Source organism: Oncorhynchus masou, chromosome 33 (assembly GCF_036934945.1).
Source record: "Oncorhynchus masou masou isolate Uvic2021 chromosome 33, UVic_Omas_1.1, whole genome shotgun sequence".
NCBI lineage: Eukaryota > Metazoa > Chordata > Actinopteri > Salmoniformes > Salmonidae > Oncorhynchus > Oncorhynchus masou.
The window spans coordinates 19349339-19375739 of record NC_088244.1 but is presented as its reverse complement, the minus strand read 5'-3'; the positions used below and the strand labels follow the sequence as shown (position 1 = coordinate 19375739).

The 26401-nt window shown below is 45.3% G+C and overlaps 1 protein-coding gene across 1 annotated transcript in view; it reads left to right on the top strand.

Moving 5' to 3' along the window:
• Positions 1 to 26401, top strand: part of LOC135527971 (protein bicaudal D homolog 2-like) — an 89734-nt gene that overhangs the window by 37043 nt on the left and 26290 nt on the right. Inside the window, exons 2-9 of the mRNA XM_064956680.1 lie at positions 2631 to 2843; positions 16452 to 16604; positions 17826 to 18040; positions 18177 to 18423; positions 21891 to 22148; positions 22394 to 22597; positions 22763 to 23287; positions 24277 to 24428. Of these exons, the coding sequence (XP_064812752.1) occupies positions 2631 to 2843; positions 16452 to 16604; positions 17826 to 18040; positions 18177 to 18423; positions 21891 to 22148; positions 22394 to 22597; positions 22763 to 23287; positions 24277 to 24428 (1967 nt within the window). The remainder of the gene's footprint in view (positions 1 to 2630; positions 2844 to 16451; positions 16605 to 17825; positions 18041 to 18176; positions 18424 to 21890; positions 22149 to 22393; positions 22598 to 22762; positions 23288 to 24276; positions 24429 to 26401) is intronic.

Here is a 26401-nt window from a genome sequence, read left to right as displayed (position 1 = left end):
AGAGAGAGACACAGGGAACGAGAGAGAGAGAGAGACACAGGGAACGAGAGAGAGAGAGACACAGGGAACGAGAGAGAGAGAGACACAGGGAACTAGAGGGAGAGAGACACAGGGAACGAGAGAGAGAGAGACACAGGGAACGAGAGAGAGAGAGACACAGGGAGCTAGAGAGAGAGAGAGAGACACGGAACGAGAGAGAGAGAGAGAGACACGGGGAACGAGAGAGAGAGAGAGACACGGGGAACGAGAGAGAGAGAGACACGGGGAGCGAGAGAGAGACACAGGGAGAGAGAGAGAGACACAGGGAGCTAGAGAGGGAGAGAGACACAGGGAGCTAGAGAGAGAGAGAGAGACACAGGAGCGAGAGAGAGAGGGAGACACAGGGAGCGAGAGAGAGACACAGGGAGCGAGAGAAAGAGAGACACAGGGAACGAGTGAGAGAGAGACACAGGGAACGAGAGAGGGAGAGAGACACGGAACGAGAGAGAGAGAGACACAGGGAACGAAGAGAGAGAGACACAGGGAACGAGAGAGAGAGAGAGACACAGGGAACGAGAGAGAGAGAGACACAGGGAACGAGAGAGAGAGAGAGAGACACAGGGAGCTAGAGAGAGACACAGGGAGCTAGAGAGAGAGAGAGACACAGGTAGCTAGAGGGAGAGAGAGACACAGGGAGAGAGAGAGACACAGGGAGCGAGAGAGAGAGAGAGACACAGGGAGCGAGAGAGAGAGAGACACAGACACAGGGAGCGAGAGAGAGAGACACAGACACAGGGAGCGAGAGAGAGAGACACAGACACAGGGAGCGAGAGAGAGAGACACAGACACAGGGAGCGAGAGAGAGAGAGACACAGACAGCGAGAGAGAGACACGCAGGGAGCGAGAGAGAGACACGCAGGGAGCGAGAGAGAGAGACGAAGGGAGCGAGAGAGAGACGCAGGGAGCGAGAGAGAGACGCAGGGAACGAGAGAGAGAGATACGCAGGGAACGAGAGAGAGAGATACACAGGGAGCGAAAGAGAGAGAGACACAGGGAGCTAGAGAGAGATACACAGGGAGCGAAAGAGAGAGAGACACAGGGAGCTAGAGAGAGAGACACAGGGAGCTAGAGAGAGAGACACAGGGAGCTAGAGAGAGAGACACAGGGAGCTAGAGAGAGAGACACAGGGAGCTAAAAAGAGAGAGACACAGGTAGCTAGAGAGAGACGCAAGGAGCGAGAGAGAGAGAGAGAGACGAAGGGAGCGAGAGAGAGACGCAGGGAACGAGAGAGAGAGAGACACAGGGAAGGAGAGAGAGACAGGGAGCGAGAGAGAGAGACACAGGGAGCTAGAGAGAGAGAGAGAGAGAGACACAGGGAGCGAGAGAGAGAGACACAGGGAGCGAGAGAGAGAGACACAGGGAGCGAGAGAGAGAGACACAGGGAGCTAGAGAGAGAGAGAGAGACACAGGGAGCTAGAGAGAGAGGGAGACAGGGAGCTAGAGAGAGAGACACAGGGAGTGAGAGAGAGAGACACAGACACAGGGAGCGAGAGGGAGAGACACATGGAGCGAGAGAGAGAGAGACACAGGGAGGGAGAGAGAGACACAGGGAGTGAGAGAGAGAGACACAGGGAGTGAGAGTCTCTCTGTGTGGCTGGACATTTCTGAACAGGCACTGTAAAAGGGCTGCCTCGTGGTCCATTAAGAAATGAAGGCCAAAGTCCAGAGAGCAGCAAACCATTAATAGTGAATAAACACTCCGTCACCCACCCCAAGCCACTAAAGACCAATAGAATCAGTGAAACAAAACAGACTAGTGAATACAAGCCGTCTCACACTGTCACACTCTGCACCCCGCTGGTTGACGTTTATTGAGATTAATCTTGTCCTGGAGGCAGAGCTGAAGGAGTTCCACTAGATGGCCCATGTACAAAGTCAAAATTATATATCGTAAAAAATCATGAAAACAAAAATGTAAGGTTAGCAGTGTGGTTAGGGTTAAGGTTAGTTTTAGGTTTAAAATCTGATTTTTTGACTTTGTGGCTATGCCAGCAAGTGACTACCCTGAAGAGCTACCTCCAGTACATGAGTCATCCTAATAATGGCCAACCTGCTAACACTCCAGCCTCCCTGAGGTAGTAGTCATCTTCCCTTTCTAAACTCCATCTGCTACTTTCAATCTGGGGGATTTGGATGATTTCCTCATTTGATCTGCCTGTACTCCTAAATGACCTTAAGAGCATTAGACTAAATTCTATAATCAGAGAGGGATGGGGATATTTGTCCAGGAGGTTTCCTACAGCCTAAATCTTCTGTTTTATTAGAACTGCCTTCTTCCAAGTCTCTATTGAGCATGTGCAGCGGGGAGGAAGGGGGAGGGAGAGCAGTGAGGTCGGTACGGGCAGGAGAGATGAATGATGGAGGGATAGAGGCGGGGCAGGGGGATGACAGCATCCAGATGGAAACTGCTGTGACTGGGTGGTTCTCTCTCCAGGGTAGACTATTTTAGGAGGCAGGGTTATTGGTGCAACACTTCTCTGTTCTGTCCCCAGCTGAACTTCAGCTGTAAAAGTAGGCTCATTTCAAAATGGCAGAAATTCCAAATGGGAAAAATATCTCATTCACCAAACCCTCTCTCTCTCTCTCTCCAGGCGTTTGGACAAGTCCACTCAAACCATAAGAAGGTGGCTGCCGACGGGGAGAGCAGGGAGGAGTCTCTGATCCAGGAGGCGGTGTGTAAGGAGGCCTATTACGAGCAGCGGGTCCTGGAGCTGCAGACGGAGCTCCGCCAGGCCCGTAATGTCCTCACCAACACCCAGTCAGAGAACGAACGCCTGGCCTCCATCACCCAGGAGATGAGAGAGGTGAGACGAGAAGAAGAGGGAGAAAAAATAGATTCAGTTGCCACATTCTACTGTAGATACAAGTTTGCATACAGTCTAATATACCACATCTGCACCTGGTATTAAAATGCGTCCTGATATCTGGACGGGTGTAGCCTAGATGCACAAAAGACACATTGCCTGCGTTCATACTGGCAGCCCAATTCTTATCTTTTTCCACTTATTGGTCTTTTGACCAATCACATCTGATCTGTTTGGTCAAAAGACCAATTAGTGAAAAAAAGATCAGAATTGCACTGCCTGTCTAAACGCAGTATATGAAATCATAACTTGATTGGATCTAGATGTTAGTTAATCATCACTGACCATGACTGGATTAGTTTGTTGGACCATTCGTGATTGGATTTGATAATAGGTATAGACTGGTTATATGAGATCAGATCCTGACAACCTGTGCATGAATGCAATCAAAATTACACTTGCACAATCACTGGCACACACACACTCTTTCACCTTCACAAATAAAATCAGAGTTAATTTGTCATGTGCACAGGATACAGCAAGTGTAAACAGTACAGTTAAATGCTTGCTTGCAAGCTCGTCAACCTCAATTTCTTCCTCAACAATGCATTTCTATTGTCATATAAAACAAATGCACATCGGAAAAAAATAAATACACAAGAATATACACTCAGTGTACAAAACATTATGAACACCTGCTCTTTACATGACATAGACTGATCAGGTGAATCCAGGTGAAAGCTAGCTAGCTAAACAATGAACCAGTCCCAGATAGCAATGAGGAATGAGCCCAGAAGTGGCCCTCTTCCAGGGGGCCAGAACTGATTGAATCGGCCTGGAATCGGGTGTCGGACTCGGCCTAAGTACTGAATGACTGCCCAGAATCGGCCCACGTACATCGGACCGGTTCCGTCTACCTGAATTCAGCCGACTTTGACCGGCATCTTACCAGAATCCCCCCAGAAGCAGCCCGATGCAAATGTAAATAAATGTATACAAATGACCAGATTTAGTCATTTTAAATATGACTATTATACATTTTATACATACAAATTATACCCATCCGGAAAAAAACATTGTACACCTGGTGATCGTGTCAGCGTGCATGCGCCTGGCCCGCCACAGGAGTCTCTACAGCATGATGGGACAAGGACGTCCTGGCCGGCCAAACCCTCCTCTAACCCATGTGCGTCGCCTCATGGGTCTCCGGGGCGCGGCTGGCACGGGTCTCGAACCAGCATCTGGAGCAACATGCAGTGTCTTAGACCGCTGCGCCACTCGGGAGGCTCCATCCACAAAGTTTTTAATGTTTATCAATTGCCTTGCACAAAGTATCAAAATACTACACATGACTCTTAAAGAATTTAATTTAAATGTTGATTGTATTTTTTGTTCACAGAAACGCTGAGAAAATATAGAAAAATAAATATTGAAATGCTAATTATAAAAAGCAGTCCATGAAATCAGAGAGTAGCCCCAATCGGCTTGAGACCTGAGTAATATATTTGAGCCAGATAACTCTCCCCGGAATCTTCCCGAGACCCAAGTAATACATTTGGGCCAGATGACTCACACCGGAATCAGCCCGAGCTCAATCCCCACATCCTAGCCAATCAGCCCGTAATCCCCACCTAGCCATAAGTAATACTGTCTGACTCACACCGGAATCAGCCCGAGCTCAATCCCCACATCCTAGCCATAAGTAATACTGCCGAGTCTGACTCACACCGGAATCAGCCCGAGCTCAATCCCCACATCCTAGCCATAAGTAATACTGCCGAGTCTGACTCACACCGGAATCAGCCAGAGCTCAATCCCCACATCCTACCATAAGTAATACTGCCGAGTCTGACTCACACCGGAATCAGCCCGAGCTCAATCCCCACATCCTAGCCATAAGTAATACTGCCGAGTCTGACTCACACCGGAATCAGCCCGAGCTCAATCCCCACATCCTAGCCATAAGTAATACTGCCGAGTCTGACTCACACCGGAATCAGCCTCAATCCCCACATCCTAGCCATAAGTAATACTGCAACTCACACCGGAATCAGCCCGAGCTCAATCCCCACATCCTAGCCATAAGTAATACTGCCGAGTCTGACTCACACCGGAATCAGCTGACTCACACCGCCGAGCTCAATCCCCACATCCTAGCCATAAGTAATACTGCAACTCACACCGGAATCAGCCCGAGCTCAATCCCCACATCCTAGCCATAAGTAATACTGCCGAGTCTCACACCGGAATCAGCCCGAGCTCAATCCCCACATCCTAGACTCACACACGGAATCAGCCCGAGCTCAATCCCCACATCCTAGCCATAAGTAATACTGCCGAGTCTGACTCACACCGGAATCAGCCCGAGCTCAATCCCCACATCCTAGCCATAACACCGGAATAATACCCCACATCCTACCATAAGCCGAGTCTGACTCACACCGGAATCAGCCCGAGCTCAATCCCCACATCCTAGCCATAAGTAATACTGCCGAGTCTGACTCACACCGGAATCAGCCCGAGCTCAATCCCCACATCCTAGCCATAAGTAATACTGCCGAGTCTGACTCACACCGGAATCAGCCCGAGCTCAATCCCCACATCCTAGCCATCCTCTGACTCACACCGGAATCAGCCCGAGCTCAATCCCCACCTAGCCATAAGTAATACTGCAGAGTCTGACTCACACCGGAATCGGCCCGAGCTCAATCCCCACATCCTAGCCATAAGTAATACTGCCGAGTCTGACTCACACCGGAATCAGCCCGAGCTCAATCCCCACATCCTAGCCATAAGTAATACTGCCGAGTCTGACTCACACCGGAATCAGCCCGAGCTCAATCCCCACATCCTAGCCATAAGTAATACTGCCGAGTCTGACTCACACCGGAATCGGCCCGAGCTCAATCCCCACATCCTACCATAAGTAATACTGCCGGAGGCGGCCCAGACGCCCACATGACGTCGGCCGAGTCTGACTCTCAGCCGGAATCGGCTCAGATCCACTGTGCTAGCTGGGGCATAATGCCAACTCATACTACTACCAATACAAACATTCTCATAGCTGTAGTATGAGGACTGTCAACACATACTGACCCGCTCAAGTTATAGACAGAAGCGTGCTACATGGCAGACCAATCCAAACTCATCTCCCGGCATTTCTGCCCATCTATCTCAGCCAATCATGGCTCGTGGGAAGGTTCCTGTCTTTTTACATGGATAAACCAACAAGGCTTGTAATTTAACAACGGTATACAAGTTCGTTATTAAGGCACATGAAATTTCACATGTTCCAGAAGGTATTTCTGCCCAAAAATAAATGTTTACGTTGAAATGCCTTTCCTGTGAAGTAGCGACATATGACATACGCCTAGTTTCCTGAAACGAGTCACATGTATAGTACATTAAATACTGCAGTAGCTGTTTTCAAAGTATTTATGTTATTTTCTTTTCATAGCTGGTGAAATAATCGCACAAAGTCAAAGGGAATCCTATATAGCCTATCCCACCTTGCGCTGCAACACTGCCTGGTTGGGGGCTGAAGGCAACAGAAGAGCTGAGTGAAAGATTTATTTTTAGAAACGCTGTGCACAGGCATAAAAGTTGGTCTAATTTACTTATTGTTAGTAGGTTACATTGTTAGTCGGTTCATTTTAGAGAACACTGTGCACAGGCATACAAGTTGGTCTAATTTACTTATTGTTAGTAGGTTACATTGTTTTGTTCACAAGCTAGGTTGTTTGTCAATGTTTGAGATTCAACCGCTAGGGAAGAGAAGACAACGCTTCTACTAGTCAGACTCAGTCTCACAGGCACAAACATGAGTGGAGCCACATTACCACGGGAAAATATATTTTGGCTGGTAAAAAATCTGATTGGCTGGTACATTTTTAAATCTACCTGCCACAGTGGCTGGAGTAACAAAAATGTAATTTGAGGCCCTGATCATTATCAGTAGTGATAAATTAGAGGGATACTGGTAGCTGTTGTGTAATCAGGGTTAGTGAGTGAGCAGCAGGATAAGTATAATACATTGTAGCAGCAGATACACATACCCATACTAGCATTGAAGTGTTCCCAATTAATCAAACCTGCCCTCACTTGCACAATGTACACACCCATATATATTTGCTATACATCCAGATACTGTTTACTGTGGCTACTACACCACAGTTTCATACTTGCGTGACTGCATTGCTACTGATAGAACTCCGCTTGGCGTGTCCAGGCAGGACTAATCACATCCTGATGGTTTCAGCTGATTTAACTAGCGCCATCATGGCGCCATCATGGCTGTTGTATTGATGTGGTCCTGACACTGCAACCCTGGGGATCTGGGCAGGCCTGAAATGACACAGGGAGAGAGCAGGGAATGCTCTGCTGGCGTGTGCTCTGCTGGCGTGTGCTCTGCTGGCGTGTGCTCTGCTGGCGTGTGCTCTGCTGGCGTGTGATGGAGGGAAAGGTTAACAACCGCTGCTGGTGAAAGGAGATCATACTTGAGTATAACTTTATATATCAGACATTGGCTATAGTACATCTACTGTGGTTACAGGTTACTTGTTGCTTTAGTAATGGGTGAAACTTAAGGCAGTTATTCTGCTGCACTGGGACTCATTACGCAGGGTACAGGCACTAGGTCCTGAGACTGGCAGCACGTGCCCATCATCCAGCCCTGGCGTCAGTGACGTCACTCTCCTCTCACATCAGATCTGGCATTCCTCCCTTGCTTGAGAGCGCCAGCCTTGCCATCCGCCTGCCCTCTTGTCTGCGGAGGGACAGATAAGAGCCAATTATCGAGGAATGTGTATACAGTGAGTGTGTGTGTGCGTACATGCGTGGATATGCCTGCGTGTCATGTGGGTGTGTCAAGGTTGAGCCAGCGGCGAAGAGATTGATGTCAACTGTGTATAGGAGTTTTTCAAAGTTTGATTTGTTTTCGAATTCTGTGTGGGTCTGTGTAATCTGAGGAAAATATGTTTCACTATTATGGTCATACATTTGGCAGAGGTTCAGGAAGTGCAGCTCAGTTTTCACCTAATTTTGTGGGCAGTGTGCACATAGGCAGAGCTAGCTCTCAAGAGTCGACAGGCTTTCTCAATAGCAAGGCTAATCTCACGGAGTCTGTACACGGTCAAAGCTTTTCTTAATTTTGGGTCAGTCACAGTGGTCAGGTATTCTGCCACTGTTTACTCTCTGTTTAGGACCAAATAGCATTCTAGTTTGCTCAGTTTTTTGGTTAATTCTTTCCATGTTTTCTCATGATTTGGTTGGGTCTAATTGTGTTGCTGTCCTGGGGCTATATGGGGTCTGTTTGTGTTTGTGAACAGAGTTCCAGGGCCACTTGCTTAGGGGAGTCTTCTCCAGGTTCATCTCTCTATAGTTGATGGCTTTGTTATGGAAGGTTTGGGAGTCGCTTTCTTTTAGGTGGTTGTAGAATTTAATGTCTTTCTGGATTTTGATAATTAGCGGGTATTGTCCTAATTCTGCTCTGCATGAATTACTTGGTGTTTTATGTTGTACATGGAGGATGTTTTTGCAGAATTCTGCATGCAGTCTCTCAATTTGGTGTCCCATTTTGTCGCTCTCTCTTTCATTCTTTCTCTCTCCCTTTGTCTCCCCCTCTCTCTCTCACCTTTCCTTGTTTAACCCCTCTCCTCAAATCCCTCCATGTTGGGATTCAGCAGGTTTGGTTAAACTCTGCGACAGCGTTTTGCTGCTCAAGTTTAGCGATTACTCCAGTTCTCGGAGGGGAGGGGGTCTGAAGACCTCCGTCTCTGAGTGAGTTTGACACCCCGTCTGGTTGACCCCCCCCCGTCTGTTTGGAAAAACGTCTGTTGAGAGCTTAATGAATCCCCACACTTTGCTTTGAGCCAGCTAAAGACTAGTGTTTATTACGGAGATTTGGGCAAAGAAGTTCTTAAGACGACATTTACTTCTCATGGACTTCCGATTTTCGACAGATCCCGGATTCCTCCGTTATATAGGCCAGTTGCTACTTGGCTCTGGGACTGAAATTAGTCTTAAGATTGGCTTTCTGGAAACTAGATGTCCTTCTCCAAAATGTAGCTCACATGTTTTTATACTTAGGCTGTGTGATTGAGGTCTAAAATAGGAGGCCCTTCTGAGTAAACACATGAAAACCTGAACACAAGAATCAGCCCCCACTTAATGAACACATGAATCCACGTATTCCTATGTACTTACCCCACTTAATGAACACATGAATCCACGTATTCCTATGTACTTACCCCACTTACATCGCTCTTTCTCTGTGAATACAGAGAAGCTGATTTTCGAGCCATATTAATACTGGGAGCAAGTCTTCAGTAACAGTGCTGTTACTGGTGCTCGACTGGTGTCCTTGTGTGTGGCTCTGTCTGCCTGAAGGAGCCAACTCCATTGTGAACACACACACACAGGGACTGGTGCAGTGGCATGGTGGGTGGCCAGGGCTAATTGGCTAGATGGAGGGGGTTGGAGTGTAAATCTCACTATTTGCAGGAGATAGTGACACCCCTCCACTGGCACTTTATGGGCACCGGGAGGTGAGGTAGCTGGCAGAAGGCGGACAGCGGGTGGATCCAGGGCACTGAGGCTGACAGCGGGTGGATCCAGGGCACTGAGGCTGACAGCGGGTGGATCCAGGGCACTGAGGCTGACAGCGGGTGGATCCAGGGCACTGAGGCTGACAGCGAGTGGATCCAGGGCACTGAGGCTGACAGCGGGTGGATCCAGGGCACTGAGGCTGGCATTGTGATGGGGACTGAGGACACTGAAAGGACCCTTTGTCAGCTAGCTTTAAAATTAGGCAACTAGGGAAGGAGGGAGAAAGGGAGAGGGTGGCAAGAGGACCTGGAGAGTGTGAAAGAGAGGAGAAGAGGAGAGAAAAATCTGAGAGGTTTAAAGAGAATTAACAGAGCCCCTAATCGTGATGTGTTTCTTTCTTTTGCTGGGAAATGCTTGGCAAACCTGCTTTAGTCAGGGGGATGATTTTATCCAAACCTCTGTCAGTTGATCTGTCATGAGACTGGTCACTGTTTGCTTTGCCCCGTGACTGTTGACCTTCTTTATCTATGAGAGATTTAAAATAGAAAAATAGGCAGTCTCTAGACAGCCTAAACAACCCTTGATACAGTACCTGTCTGCTATATCGGATGCAGACATTTTTATGATACATAATTGTGTCAGAAAGGTTCAGACACCATGTGAGAGGTCATTTTCATGATGTCCCATAGACGTTAATGACCAGTGCTGTCACAGTTCTGTTTTTCCTGTGTTTTATATAATGTTGTCACAGATGATGAAACTAACATTGTAAAAGTGTGACAAAATGTTATCCATGTTATGTCCTGATTGTATTTTTCAACCAGAAACTATCTACACAGGCCTTTCTAATCAACAGGTTTGCATGGGCAGGAGTTACTGCTTTCCATGGGGACGTCACCATGTAGTAAATTGGTTATTCTACAAAGGGTTGGTCAAAACAAACATTGTGATTGGTTGAGACGCATTCTAAGCCATACTAAAAAACCTGTTTAGCACGGGTCAGCCTATGACTTAAAATGTGAATCTTGTTTTCTGTTACATCTGAGATATCCCTGCACAGCCACTGTCCTATCAGCCCAGCCAGCCAATTCATTAACTTGATCTCCACTGTAAAAAGCATCTAGACATTATTCCCCAAATGCTTCTAGCCTAACATTTGCTATCTGTATCTGCACATTTGCAACATTGTTTCAATATTGAAATTCGATCTCCACTGTCCTATTGGGAATGAACCTGCCAGTCAAAATTATGAATAAGTATAATTTTTATGGATATAAACAAATAAATGAAATACAGCTACTTTGCTGTTATTCTTGCTGCACAGTTTGACGTGACTGTGTTAGCCGTAGTTGGCTAGCTAGAAAGCAAGGGAGGAGAACATTTAGAACAAACGACTGGGTCACGTTCATAGATACGGAACAAAAAGACTTAACATCCGGGTCGGGTCTCTGGCAACCTAACCAATAGAATGAACGGCCAGCTGGCTTGGCTAGCAACCGTAGATGTGTCGGGACTAGGCCTATATTTTTGTTGAAGGATGAAATAGTAGCCTATGAATACATTGATCAAAATAATGTTTTTTATTTAATTGGTAACCTGAAGGTTAGCAACAAACCGCACAGCAGCACGTAGTGTCAAGATACTTTGTTTATAACAGGGTTTGTCCCATAAAGGTTTACGTCACCGTCCTGGGATCTAAAGGCCCTGAGTTCGCCTCTCGGAGGATACGTTTTGACCATTCTCTGTCGTGTATAGTTTGGACTCCCCCGCCCATACCAGTCACAACACACACACACATGCCCAGTGTGTACTTATTTTCAATTATCAGATAGCTCTTAACAGTGCATCATTGAGTGGCAATGAACAGGGTGTGTGATGTGTGTACTACTTTGCACGTCTTGCTTCTACGGAGGAGAGAACGGTGGAGACTGAAGAGACCAACTCCCAACTCTCAAGGAATACATCATTGCCCTCATCCGTCAGATGCACTCCACCCCGCTCTACTCCACTGCTTAATGGCAGGATTGTGTTCCCTGATACACGTACACCAGGAGACTGACAGAGCCCCGGGCCCTCTCTATGCGCTGGTCTCACTGGAACATCTAGCTCCTCTGCTGTGCGATATCAGAGAAGACCACCAGTGTCCCGGGAAACATTCGGATGACCACCTCGAAATCAGCACGTCTGTGTCCCCTTGGTGTATCCTAGGTTGTTTCCACCAAGGTGGATGACAAGGATGTCAGGGGCAGAAGTATGTAACACAGCCCTCTGTTATTGCAGAATACAGAGCACCTAATATAACAGTCAGTAATATATGTAAATAGTTCATGGATAGGCTGCATGTTGATTATTTGTGTATTTTCCAGGAGCTTGCGTGATTGTCTTGTTAAAAGAGACCAGGGAAAGGTTTTGCAGCTTATGCCATATTGGCTTAAATAAGCTTCTGGTTTTTCTCTTCCCTCTGGAAAATCATCTGTTAATATAAATGAAATACTAATAACTACATTATTTCTCTTGACATTTGTCATTGTGTATTTTTACTTTACAGTATTGCTGTGTTATGCTGAATCTTGTTGTATAATAATGTTGCATAATCACCTTCCCGTGTAAAAAATAAACATGTTTTAAGTGAGAAGCAGGCATTGGTCTGAATCCGAAAAATAATTGAAATTCACATGAGCATCGCAATGCATACTTCACCCAGGCTCTACCAAGGTTTTCCAGCACACAGCGTTGACCTACTACAGTATCTATGTTGGTCTATTGTACTTCCAACAATAGATTGCTTAGGATTCAAACCTTCTCAAACAGTCAAATCCATACTCTTCAGCGGGATAATGGACTTTACATTGTCCTGCTATTTAAATCATGTGTATATCATTAGGCTATTGTGAGTTTGTATCATTGTAGCATCATCATCTTTATTGCAAAAATAAATATAAATACACACAAATTTAAGCTACATAGTAATTTGACTGAGGTAATGAACTGTCCATTGTTCAGCACAGCAATTGATAAAACAAGACCATGTTTGAAAAACAAGTGGTTCTGAGCTCAAGTCAGTATTACACAGCTTACAGGTGCAGAAATCAGGAATGCAGACCGGCTCTATAGACCTCTATCTATATGAGTCACTGTGTCCAGCACACCACCGCTTGTTGTTATGTTGGGTACCTACTGACCTGATGGTGTTGTCAGTATAAAAGCAAAGGTTGCTTTCAGATAATAAAAAAAGCTTGAAAAGGTAGTGAAATGGAGTAATGTCTTAGTGTGGGGGGGAAGAACACAATACATGACCTTGTATCCAGTAGAAATCCCATTATTGTGAGCCAGACAGTGCTGTCATATCAGTAATCTCTCTTCGTGCCATCTGGGAATCTTGTACCTTCTTTCCAGGGAAGGGAAATGGGGAAAAAGGTAGTAAATGTGGGATTTCCATGGAAAAACACACTAGATATCCCATACTATTAAGACCAAGCCAGAGTCTAACCACAGTTTCAAAACCCACCTAATCTACAGCGGTATTGAGCTGTAACCTCTAACATAGTGATTTACCGAGTTATAGAGCTATTTTCAATAGCGGTGATTGTGAAAAGCTCAAACACTTTAGGCACGAACTCTGAGCTTTGCTGAGACATGAGCTGGTTAAGACTCAGTATGCTGTCGAAGGCGGTTTTAGTTGTGAAATTGGAGCTATAGGTTTGAAAGTGTTCAGTAGAGTTCCAGTATGACTGAATTAGCTCAGAGGAGGGAGCTCTGCCCTCTAGAATCTACTGAGCCAGTGCTTTCATATCCTTTACAGCAGCACCCACTGCATCCCATATAGAGAGAGGATTACACCACAGTCAAGGACTTATCAGAGGACACAGAGATATGTACACATACTGTTTACTGCACATTAGACTTAATTTATCACTACAACTATGCTTGTGTACTTGTGCACAGTTTGCACACATTAACATTAATACTCTTAAGTATTGTCCAAACACACACACTCCCCAGTCAGGTGGGTTTGAGTGTGTGTGTCTGAGTGAGGCAGTTGGTGTGTGCCTGTAGTGACAGCAGGCAGGGAGTCTTCATAAACCACACATCTCTTTATGTTAATCAGACACCTCACATTGACAGGGTCCTTAATGTGGGACGTCAAATGTCAACAAAACCAGAAACCCCCAGGGGAGAGCTCTGTCATTCGCCTGAGTAAATGTTATTCAGGTTTTATGGCAGCCACACACTCAGCCACCATAACCCCCACTGTGTAACTACGGCCCACCTTTTCTGTCCGGCAGAATTGCAGACACCCCTTCACGCAGTCGCCGAGGACCTCTGCATGGTCAGTGATGGCGGGAGCAGAGTGGGCTCTTACGGACAGCAGGGTGTAAGGTCAAAACCCTTGTTTGCATCCTAATCGGTTTGAGGAGCCTCTTAATCAGTTTGTGTGGTGGTCTGTGTTCATTAAGGCCAGACAGCACTGACCCTCCAGCTGAGGCAACTGACCCTGGACTGGAAGAGACCGTTCCATATTACTTAGACTGGACCACCTGGCTATCTTTGTCAATCCTGCACATGACCAATCACTGTAGAGAAAAGGGAAACAGACTTGCACTGTAGATTGCGCTAACATAGATTTAGCCTGCTCCTGGACTTAAGTAGTTCACTATTTTACAACATGATGTTAGATGGTTCCTCACCTTGATAGTAGTCTATGGGCCAGGAGAAATTGTAATCCAAAATTTGGGTTCACTACAATCTTCAGCTAACCTTAGCCACCGCTAGCTAAACATATATGGAAGTGATGGGGGCATGACCAAAAGCACCTGAAATCTACTCAAATAAACTCCATATTTGGTTTGAGGTTACTTCAAGGTGATATGGACATTAAAAAAAAGTTATGTTCACATGCCCCTATCATTACCATTGATTTTTAGCTAGTGGTGTCTAAAGTTAGCTGAAGTTTGTAGTGGCTGTTTAAAGAAAACCGAACCATGGATTACAATTTCTCCTGGCCCATAGACTACTATCAGGTTGAGGAACCATCTAACATCATATTGTAAAATAATTAACTGCTCCTTTAAACCTCTACTCTGGAACTCTCTCCATTGATCATGCTCTTAAGTCCAGAAGTAGTGTCATTGAGATGGCCTTATTTTGACCCTGTGTGCAGAAACTCTCAGTCCTTCAGCTGTGCTCTGTTCATTTTAGCTTTCTGAGAAATGTCAGTGGTGTCAATGCTAAATGTAGTCTATAGGTGAAGGAATTACACTGCTGAGTGTTGTTGATAGGGTCCAACCAAGTGAGTCAGAATGTCTCGTATGGGGCTTTAGGTCTTGACTTCAGCACAGCCGTCATGTCATTTACATTTTACAGATAAGCAGGCAAGAGCCCCTTCTACATTCCAACTTTTCTCATTATAGTCAGTGTATTTCAGTCAGCCTAACACTTCACTTACTGTGCAGCCTTAACCTGGCTATTTAAGCATAGCCTACCATTCAAGTGTGTTTTAAGTACTAAAAGACTGTTAGCGGAATGTACACCAGAGCAGGGAAATACACAGACATTTAAGTGTACTGTAAAGTCCAAAGACTGCAGGTAATGATTTGTAGTTGTATGGCCATTGTATCGATTCCTTCCTGCCTTCCCAGCTGGAGATTCCGAAGTGTAATTTCAGTGCAGTATTATCGTGACTGGTGTGATCTGTATGGTAGATCATGCATTATTCATCAATGCACCAATACCAGGATTTTCACACAGGCAGGATAGACTATGCCCACGCTCATTATACATGCACACAACCTCATGAATATTCATGAGGCTTCATCCAAACATCAACATCAATCGGGTGATGCTCTTAGTGATTAATTATTACAGAGAGATAATGAGGAGCATGTACTTCCTTCAACTGGGATTTAGCATCGCTCTGAAAACATGCTAACGGTGGAAACATTCTACAGATATAATGGTATCCGCAAGCTAAGATAGTAATTGCATATTAAGTCCTATTAGATGGGTAATGGACAGTAATAAAGACAAATGGGTTGATTCAATTGGTTAAACTGATGAGTCAAATTACTGAGATGTTTTTGTAGAATGCATTTCAAACTTTCCACATACTCAATCAGCACCTGTTCTTAAAGATAGTGACCCCTCTGATTTGTGACTGGAGTGACGTGTGTGTTGACGGATACTCCTTTTTCACCTTAACTCGGTCACCTGAAAGGATTAGAGGTTGTGTGTCACGCTACGCACATGCACGCATAATCAAAGAGACCCCACTGCATGGCTGAACTCACTCTCAGAATTAATGGATTCATACACTCATAACTGCAGAAAACAGGTTGCACATGATCGCTCTCAAAGTCACACACACATACATTCAGAGCAAGCACCACACACGCCTTTACTGAGTATCTCCTTACTGCAGAGCTTTTATGTAGCCTGACCTTCAGACTTATGCATTTGTAAGCGAAGGGGCGACTGGCTGGGATGGGTAGTGATGGGGGATGACAGGGGAAGGTTTAAGGGGTGGTAGGGGAGGTATTCGAGGCCAACGGAGGGGAAGGAAGGGGTATGAAGGAGGACAGACAGGGGGACAGAGAGAGACGGTGAGGACACAGGCTAGCTGCTCTGCAGGGCTTACAGTATCTGATCCTGTTGGCTTTGAGCCTGTCAGTCTGTCATCGGAGGAGGGGAACAGGGAGTTATCTCTGAGTTCTCTCTCTCCTCTCTTCCCTCGCTACATTCTTACATTCAAGTGATTAAAGGAGACGAGGCCAAGCTCACTGCAAGGTGGGAGATGCTGCATTCAGCTGTATCTGTATTACAGTAAGCATGTTAATCTGTCAGGTATTGATAACACATGCTAGCGTCTGTACTACATCGAGCTGCTCCGACATCTTTATGTGTCAATACATGTAGGCTACTGTACTCAAGTCTAACATACAGTGCCTTCGGAAACTATTCAGACCCCTTGACCTTTTCCACATTTTGTTACGTTACAACCTTATTCTAATTTATTTCTCTCCATCCCTCCTCTTCTCCCTCTGTCCCTGTTGTTCACCCCTACAGAACATCCAGGTGGTGGAGCTGCAGCGCACCCGCTTGCGTGATGACATCAAAGAGTATAAGTTCCGGGAGGCACGTCTGCTGCAGGACTACACAGAGCTGGAGGAGGAGAACATCTCCTTTCAGAAACAGGTTTCCGGGCTCAAACAGACCCAGGTGAAGAGCAACACCACTACACCGGGGAGAGGGGGGGGGGGTCGCTAGGTTGGCAAATAGGGATGTGGGATAGTAAGGAGAATAGGTAAGGGAAAATCATCCTGAAGAAACGGGTCTCTTTGCTCAACAGAGGGTTGGGGTGGGGCTAGATGGGATGGGGGAAGGGAAATGAGATGAGATCAAACCATCAAGCATTTCACTTTTGTATTCGTCGCATGTAACAAATAGAATTTGATTTGATCTTTATATCACAGGAGGTTGGTGGCACCTTAATTGGGGAGGATGGGCTTGTGGTAATGGCTGGCGTGGAATAGGTGGAATGTTATCAAATACATTAAACACATGGTTTCCATGTGTTTGATGCCATTCCATTCGCTCCGTTCCAGCCATTATTATGCGCCGTCCTCCCCTCAGCAGCCTCCACTGCTTTACATGCACTCTCTTGCTTCTGTAGGCTTCGCCTCCACTCACACTTCATTATGAACCCCTCACTGCATATAGCTGAATCTGCTCGAGGCCCAGTTAACCCAGGCTCTCTGAACCTAGGCTTTGCACTACTGTCTACCACACACCCCAGTCTATGTGACTCACAGTTGTCCATGTATTCACACCATAGAGCTCTGTCTGTCTGCACTCTCCAGTGTCTGCTGCTCACATCGACCTGGAATACACTGATTTAATACAGATTATAGAAACCACGCTCAGATTTAATAAAGCGATAGGCCTATTTGCACCTAGAGAGAGAAGAAGCATGTCTGAATGTGACACAATTTAATGTAGTGTTTCTGGTAATCCCGACTTCTAGCCAGTTTTCCCTCTCCGTATGCCACAGAGACAGAGAGAGATGCGGTGTTGCAAAGCAAATACTCTGAGTTTAATTCACATCAATGGCAAAAAACATTGGGGATTTCCTTTCAAAATTATTTTTTGAATGTGGGAACTGCTAACACTTCACATGCCGCATATCCAGTGATTATGTTTGTTACATTTAAAGGCATGATTTTAAAACAGAAGGCTGTAGGCTAGAGTATTAATTGGCAAATGTAAGATTACAGTACCAAATCCTATTTAAATGAAAAGGCAATTTTGCACTTTTAAAAGCCCCCTTTTTATGGTGACAAAACGAGTTGATTAAACCAGTATGGTGTCCTATTTCCAGCCCCTATTTAAGCCCACCATTATGCTTTCATTAACACCTACCTGTCTGTCCCGCCCCTACAGGTGGAGTTTGAGGGTCTGAAGCACGAGATTCGTCGTCTGGAGGAAGACACCCAGTTCCTGAACAGCCAATTGGAGGACGCAATCCGCCTGAAGGAGATCGCCGAGCGACAGCTAGGGGAAGCCCTGGAGACCATCAAGACTGAGTGCGAGCAGAAGGCCGCCCTAAGGAAAGAGCTCTCCCACTACATGAGCATAGGCGACTCTATGTACCACAGGTACATACACAATCAAAGGCACCAATTCCATCTGTAACACCTCATCCATCAAAACCCTGTACAATATAATAAACAGCATTAGGAGAATAACTGTGAAATTCATGTTATCATGTTCTGGTCCTCTCCCTCTTCCCAGCCCCCTCAGCATCTCTCTGGATGGGCTCAAGTTCAGCGATGACGCAGCCACGGAACCCAACAACGACGAGGCTCTCCATGGTTACGAGAATGGCTTCAGCAAGCTTGCCAACGCCATCACTGAGGACAACCGTGCGTCCACGCCCAAGAAGGGTGACCTGTTTCGCCCCGTTCCCAGCCTGGTAGACGACCTGCTGAGTGAACTCAACATCTCTGAGATCCAGAAACTCAAACAGCAGCTGCTGCAGGTACGTAGACAGTTAATTTGAGTATGTCTGTGTATGACTGTGCATGAGAGGGATAAGAGTCAGGAATATCCAGCTGCTGCAGCTATAACCATAATGTTGCATTCAGTGAATCTGTTACACGGTGTATGATATGAATGACGTCAAGGTTTGAAGTACTCATTGATATTAAAATGTTCAAAACAAACTTTGATATCTTCAAAGCCTACAGGAACGTTGTCGTGCCCAGGATCCTCAGTTACACTCGTAATTAAAATGTTTGTTGGGAGTGGGGAATAGAAGAATGGACTATTGACTGCACACTGTGTGTAGACTCACTTAATATACACTTTCCCAGTGTATTTGAAGGCCCAGTCTACACACACTAACATACATGTAAATAAGTTGTGGCGATCCTGTCAATATTTTCTTCTGAGATCCAATAACGATGTACATCAGAGTGACCTGACCAATGCACTTAGCTCCTATTTATAGCCTAGTGGTAAAATAGAAGCTAAGTGCAATGGTCTGGTCACTCTGAGGAAGATGTTTGTCACCTGTTCTCATCCACGACAATGGATTAGTGTGTTTTTTGTCATTGTTGTTGAGCACCCCTCCTTTCCTGTTTGCTGAAGCGTAGGCCCACCCGAACACTGTACATCAATCTTCCCCCGCAAGGGTCCAGAAGGATATTTATTCAATAGTAGAGCTCTTGAGAAGGCTCAATCTATCACTTGCTGATTTATTAAGTGTCATTGGTCCAGAGAAGCCAAAGGGAGATCAAAGTCAATTACAGCATAGAGTCAAAAGCAATAAAACACCATAGAACTCCAATACTTTAAGTGTACACATAGCAAATACCAGTAGCGTGCCGTGGTTCTGGGGCCTGGGCCTTCAGTGAAGTCCTACACAGTCCCACCCAAATTAACCCACCTCTTATTACCATCATTATGATGCCATGGCTCTAGACACTATACATTTAGACAGAAACGCAGTATAACCAGGCGTTGCGTCACCCTGAAATTTAAATTTTTATTCAGAGAATTGCAGGGGAAGAGTACAATACCTTTTCATTGTGCAGCTTCGTTGCCCTGCGCGCTTGTTCGTTGAGCTGTAGATCCACTCGGGTGTCCCCAAAAGTTTTCAAAAGCACCATTGCTTGTAAGTGCCCAGCCGTACTTTGGTGCCTCGTTGCTGCCTTGGTTAGACAACTCAGGTTTGCAAAGCCAGTGTGGCTCCAAACACCAAATCGATCACTTGCAAATAATAGGCATTCCCAGCAGTACAGTTTGCAGTGCTTCTCGGAGCCTGTGAGTCATTGATAGCGCCCATAATTGAAAGTGGCGAACGAACCCCTTTCCTGCCTGTGACAGGCTTTGTAGCGTCGACGTCTACCTCTCCTGACAATGTCTAACTTTTCTTGAAAAGTTTGTCTTGAGAATGGCGTTATAATTATATCCTCGACCAAATCGATATCTTCTCCTTCCGCCATTGTGGGTTGAAAAAACAGCTTAGGAGTACGCAAATTAATTTGCTGATCAATTTCAGTTTCCTAGTTCTGAGACCTGCCCATATAGGACCTGCCTCTCAATATTGGTAATCCAATCAAAAGACGTGCATGCACACACTGTTGATTCTGAAGGCCTTAGGGCAGATTTTAGACCCCTGGCAACACATGATGGCTGAATATGATTGGATAAAATATCTAACATAAAGACCAGCCCTCCAAATCTCAACCTGGGGCTGGAAGCAGTGCAACCAAGAGGAACCTTATGAAATGAGGATTGTAACTCTTACTCTGGGGAATAATTTAATACATATTTGTGGGAAAATATATTTTTAAAAAATTATATTCTGATGATGTTTAGGCCAGCAGAGAAGGCCTTGCTGGCCCTGACGGCCCACCACTGGCAAATACTGATGAGGGCTTTTCTATCTCAGGCTGTCATGTACTGTAGATCTCTGTATAGCCTCATCAGCTCTTAGAGCCTACATACAGTACCATTCATTGGAATCAGAACGATTTCCTCGACTACCCTAGAAGCCAAGCCTCATGTTGGAATGTCAAGTCGGCCGGTCAACTCGGTCAGACAAGAGTGTCAGGTGGCTCCCCCCCCCTTGCCATCTGTCAGAACATCAGAACACCACAGCTGTCTCCATAGTTACCAGTGTGTACTGGTTGGATACCTGTGGGTGAAAAGACTCAAGTCCCCCCCCAACACATCACAATGAGGTTGTCACCAGGTTGCCTCTAGGTTACCATAGCATTTCCTTGGTATGAGTACCATGACATTTAACCCGATCCGGTCCTTTGATACTGAATTTCTGAGGCAGCAGCAGGCCTTAGTGTTCAGCATTAAGCCAACATAGTGTCAACCAGCCCTGTGGGTCCCCTCTTCTGGCCGGAATTGCAACAGGGAAACCCAAACCTCTACTCAATAATTCAACTACTCTGATGCCATTCTCTCTCTCCTCGCCCTATCAATCACAGACCGATTAATCAATCCCAGACATCCGCTCGCAGCAGGTCACCCTACTCTTCAGTTACAGCAGAATCAATACTGCCACTGTGCAATCAGATCCAAAATGGCTACCGTGGGAGTATGATTCTCACTCATGCGAACCAGTTGCCCTTTTACACAGTAGGCCCAGTGGCCCATATGCCTTTTACATATTTAGGTCACATCCATCTGCATTAGAGGATGGAAGATGAGTCCTAGCTGTAAGCAGCAGGCATCTTTAATATGCCAAACGTCTACTCTGAGGAAATCATTTGATTAAGACACTCCTCAAGCTTGGCATTACCAAGATGCTTGTCAAGGTCATCAACAAGAATTAGGGAGGGGGACAGATTGAGGGCAGGGTATGGTAAGGGGGGGCGGGGTATGGAAAGCTGTATCCTTAGTCTAAGTATCATCACATAATTAAGTTTGTATATACTTTACTTAAAAATACAGTATGCTGAGAGCTAAAAGTTCCTTTCCTGACTATTCACGTCTAAATATTCTAGATAGATATTTATTAAACCATTTCCTCCTTTTGAGTCCTGTCATCAAGACATATTCATCCCAGCTGAATAACAGAGTAAGATTAACAGTGATACTCATCTATTATTGACACACCATCAGCCCCTGAAAATAGCTGGGTGCCTCTGAGGCCTGCACTACTCTGTGTGAGTGCTTGTGTGTGTAAATGGACCCAGCTCTGGTCCCTCTGCCAACACAGTTGAATCCATTCCAGACTTCTCCAAGGTCACACAGGCTCTGAATTGGCACAGAGACGCACTGTCTTTGGTTTCATACTGTAGTGTTCTTAGTGAGTCCTTCAAACCACCAGAGATGTTATCTGTTATATTGAAAAGCCGCCACCATCATCCTTCAGGACATTAATTTGCATTAGGTAGTCTAATGTTTATCAATTGTTTCAGTCACTTTTCTGTCCAGACACTTACCGTACCAACTTAATAAATCTGTCTTATGTTCTGTCTCTAGATGGAGCGTGAGAAGGTGTCTCTGGTGTCCACGCTGCAGGACTCCCAGAAGCAGTTGGAGCAGGCCCACGGGGCCCTGGAGGAGCACCAGGACAAGGTCAGCCGTCTCACCGAGAACCTCAACGCCATCCGGAGGCTACAGGCCAGCAAGGAGCGCCAGTCAGCCCTGGACAATGAGAAGGAGCGCGACAGCAACGAGGACGGGGACTACTATGAGGTGGACATCAACGGACCCGAGATCCTGGAGTGCAAGTACAAGGTCATTGAACATGCATACAAACACATATACTGTAAGCACACACAAACATTTGTTTTACTATCCTTGTGGGGACCAAACAATTGATTCCCATTCAAAATCCTATTTTCCCTAAACCTAACCCCAATTCTAACCCTAAACCTACCCCCTAAGCCTAAATTAACACACACACACACACACACACACACACACACACACACACACAGATGTAGAAGCTATTCCTGAAACTCTGCCTCTGATGGGCTCAGGTTGCGGTGTCGGAGGCAGGTGAGCTAAAGGAGGAGCTGAAAACCCTGAAGGCAGAGTACCACTCCTGTCAGTCACACTATGAGGAGGAGCGAGGCCGTCTGGAGACTCATGTCACAGCCCTTGGAGAGAAGCTGGCCTCTCTGGAGAAGACCAGCCACGTGGAGAGAGAGGAGAAGGTCAGGCTGGAGAAGGCGCTGCGCAAGGTGAGAAACATATTTTTCTGTTTGTGTTATATTGGTGTAGTTGATTTTTTAAAAACTTTTCTCTGTGTATGAATTGTGTATAGATTTTTTTTCATACTTCATACTTATTTCTCACAAACGACTGGTTTATTAATTGATAAAGTATCTCTCTTTCTATCTGTAAAGGTGAGTGACGTGGCGGGCGAGTCCCAGGGCAGCCTGAGCGTAGCGCAGGACGAGCTGGTCACCTTCAGCGAGGAGCTGGCCACACTCTACAACCACGTGTGCATGTGCAACAACCAGACTCCCAACCGCGTCATGCTCGACTTCTATAAGCAGGGCAAGGGCGGGCGCACCAGCCCCGAGGGTCGCGGCCGCCGCTCCCCCATACTGCTCACTAAGGGCCTGTTCCCCGTCCCCGAAGCTGCCGACAGCACCCTGTCCCCTGTCTCCTCTCCCCCCTCGCCCCGGGAACCAATGAACGTGTACAACCTGGTGGCCATCATCCGGGACCAGATCAAGCACCTCCAGCTGGCGGTGGACCGCACCACAGAGCTGTCCCGCCAGAGGATGGCCTCTCTGGAGCTAGGCACAGTGGCTGATAAGGACAAGGAGGCCTGCATGGGGGAAATCCTCAAACTCAAGTCCCTCCTCAGCACCAAGAGGGAGCAGATCGCCACCCTGAGGACTGTGCTCAAAGCCAACAAACAGGTCAGATACTGAATCTCTCTGTTTGTATCTCTCTCCCCTCTAATAATCAAAGTCAGGAGACTGAGGCAGGGAGGTAGCTGTCTGAAGTATGTTCAGCTGTCACAGCAAATGCACTGCAGCTAAAAGTCATAACAAAACACCATGACAGCTGGTGGCTGTGGGTTTGTGTCCATGTGAAAAGATGAATGCTCTCTAAAGTAGACACACCCTGCCAGCCCAGAGCCCCAGTCTGTGTGTGTCCAGATGCTGGTATTTGGTATTTTATTAGGATGCCCCATTATCTGTTGCAAAAGCATCAGCTATTCTTCCTGGGGTCCACACAAAACATGAAACATAATACAGAATGACATAATACAGAACATCATTAGACAAGAACAGCTCAAGGACAGAATGACATACATTTAAAAAAAGGCACACGTAGCCTTCATATCAGTGTATACACAAACTATCTAGGTCAAATAGGGGAGAGGCGAGGTGTTGCTTTTTTTGAAACCAGGTTTGCTGTTTATTTCAGCAATATGAGATGGAAGGAAGTTCCATGCAATAAGGGCTCTATATAATACTGTACTTTTCTTGAATTTGATCTGGATTTGGGGACTGTGAAAAGACCCCTGGTGGCATGTCTGGTGGGCGATAAGTGTGTGTGTCAGAGCTGTGTGTAAGTTGACTATGCAAATAATTTGGGATTTTCAACACATTGATGTTTCTTCTAAAAAGAAGAAGTCTGGAGTTGGTGTCAACTCTTTGAAGACGGTGTGTGTTCCTCAGCTCCTGAATGCGTGGAAAGACTCTCAGATGAAAGCCTGTCTTAAAAAGACACACATGTAGTCTTTAAATCCAGCCAGCTCCCCAATGAACTGCTGTGCAAGTAAACCTTCAGAGGTCACAGCACTAAAACAGACTATAATGACATAAATCTGCAGGAACAACACTCAAAATGACCGATTGCAGTTGGTCTGACCCGTTGTTGTGTCGTGTCCCCCCTGCAGACTGCTGAGGTGGCGCTGGCCAACCTGAAGAGTAAGTATGAGAATGAGAAGGCCATGGTGACGGAAACCATGATGAAGCTGAGGAACGAACTCAAGGCCCTGAAGGAGGACGCCGCCACCTTCTCCTCACTCAGGGCCATGTTTGCCACACGGTAAGAGGAATACGCTATCACACTTCCTGTTTAAAACACATTAGGAACACACTATCACACTCCTTGTTTAAAACACATTAGGAACACACTATCACACTTCCTGTTTAAAACACATTAGGAACACACTATCACACTCCTTGTTTAAAACACATTAGGAACACACTATCACACTCCTTGTTTAAAACACATTAGGAACACACTATCACACTTCCTGTTTAAAACACATTAGGAGCACACTATCACACTTCCTAGTTTAAAACACATTAGGAACACACTATCACACTTCCTGTTTAAAACACATTAGGAACACACTATCACACTCCTTGTTTAAAACACATTAGGAACACACTATCACACTTCCTGTTTAAAACACATTAGGAACACACTATCACACTTCCTGTTTAAAACACATTAGGAACACACTATCACACTTCCTGTTTAAAACACATTAGGAGCACACTATCACACTTCCTAGTTTAAAACACATTAGGAACACACTATCACACTTCCTGTTTAAAACACATTAGGAACACACTATCACACTCCTTGTTTAAAACACATTAGGAACACACTATCACACTTCCTGTTTAAAACACATTAGGAACACACTATCACACTTCCTGTTTAAAACACATTAGGAGCACACTATCACACTTCCTGTTTAAAACACATTAGGAGCACACTATCACACTCCTAGTTTAAAACACATTAGGAACACACTATCACACTCCTAGATAAAAACACATTACGAGCACACTATCACACTCCTAGTTTAAAACACATTAGGAACACACTATCACACTTCCTGTTTAAAACACATTAGGAACACACTATCACACTTCCTGTTTAAAACACATTAGGAACACACTATCACACTTCCTGTTTAAAACACATTAGGAACACACTATCACACTTCCTGTTTAAAACACATTAGGAGCACACTATCACACTCCTAGTTTAAAACACATTAGGAACACACTATCACACTCCTAGATAAAAACACATTACGAGCACACTATCACACTCCTAGTTTAAAACACATTAGGAACACACTATCACACTTCCTGTTTAAAACACATTAGGAACACACTATCACACTTCCTGTTTAAAACACATTAGGAACACACTATCACACTTCCTGTTTAAAACACATTAGGAACACACTATCACACTTCCTGTTTAAAACACATTAGGAACACACTATCACACTTCCTGTTTAAAACACATTAGGAGCACACTATCACACTCCTAGTTTAAAACACATTAGGAACACACTATTACACTTCCTGTTTAAAACACATTAGGAACACACTATCACACTTCCTGTTTAAAACACATTAGGAACACACTATCACACTTCCTGTTTAAAACACATTAGGAACACACTATCACACTTCCTGTTTAAAACACATTAGGAACACACTATCACACTTCCTGTTTAAAACACATTAGGAGCACACTATCACACTCCTAGTTTAAAACACATTAGGAACACACTATCACACTCCTAGATAAAAACACATTACGAGCACACTATCACACTCCTAGTTTAAAACACATTAGGAACACACTATCACACTTCCTGTTTAAAACACATTAGGAACACACTATCACACTTCCTGTTTAAAACACATTAGGAACACACTATCACACTTCCTGTTTAAAACACATTAGGAACACACTATCACACTTCCTGTTTAAAACACATTAGGAACACACTATCACACTTCCTGTTTAAAACACATTAGGAGCACACTATCACACTCCTAGTTTAAAACACATTAGGAACACACTATTACACTTCCTGTTTAAAACACATTAGGAACACACTATCACACTTCCTGTTTAAAACACATTAGGAACACACTATCACACTCCTAGTTTAAAACACATTAGGAGCACACTATCACACTCCTAGTTTAAAACACATTAGGAACACACTATCACACTTCCTGTTTAAAACACATTAGGAA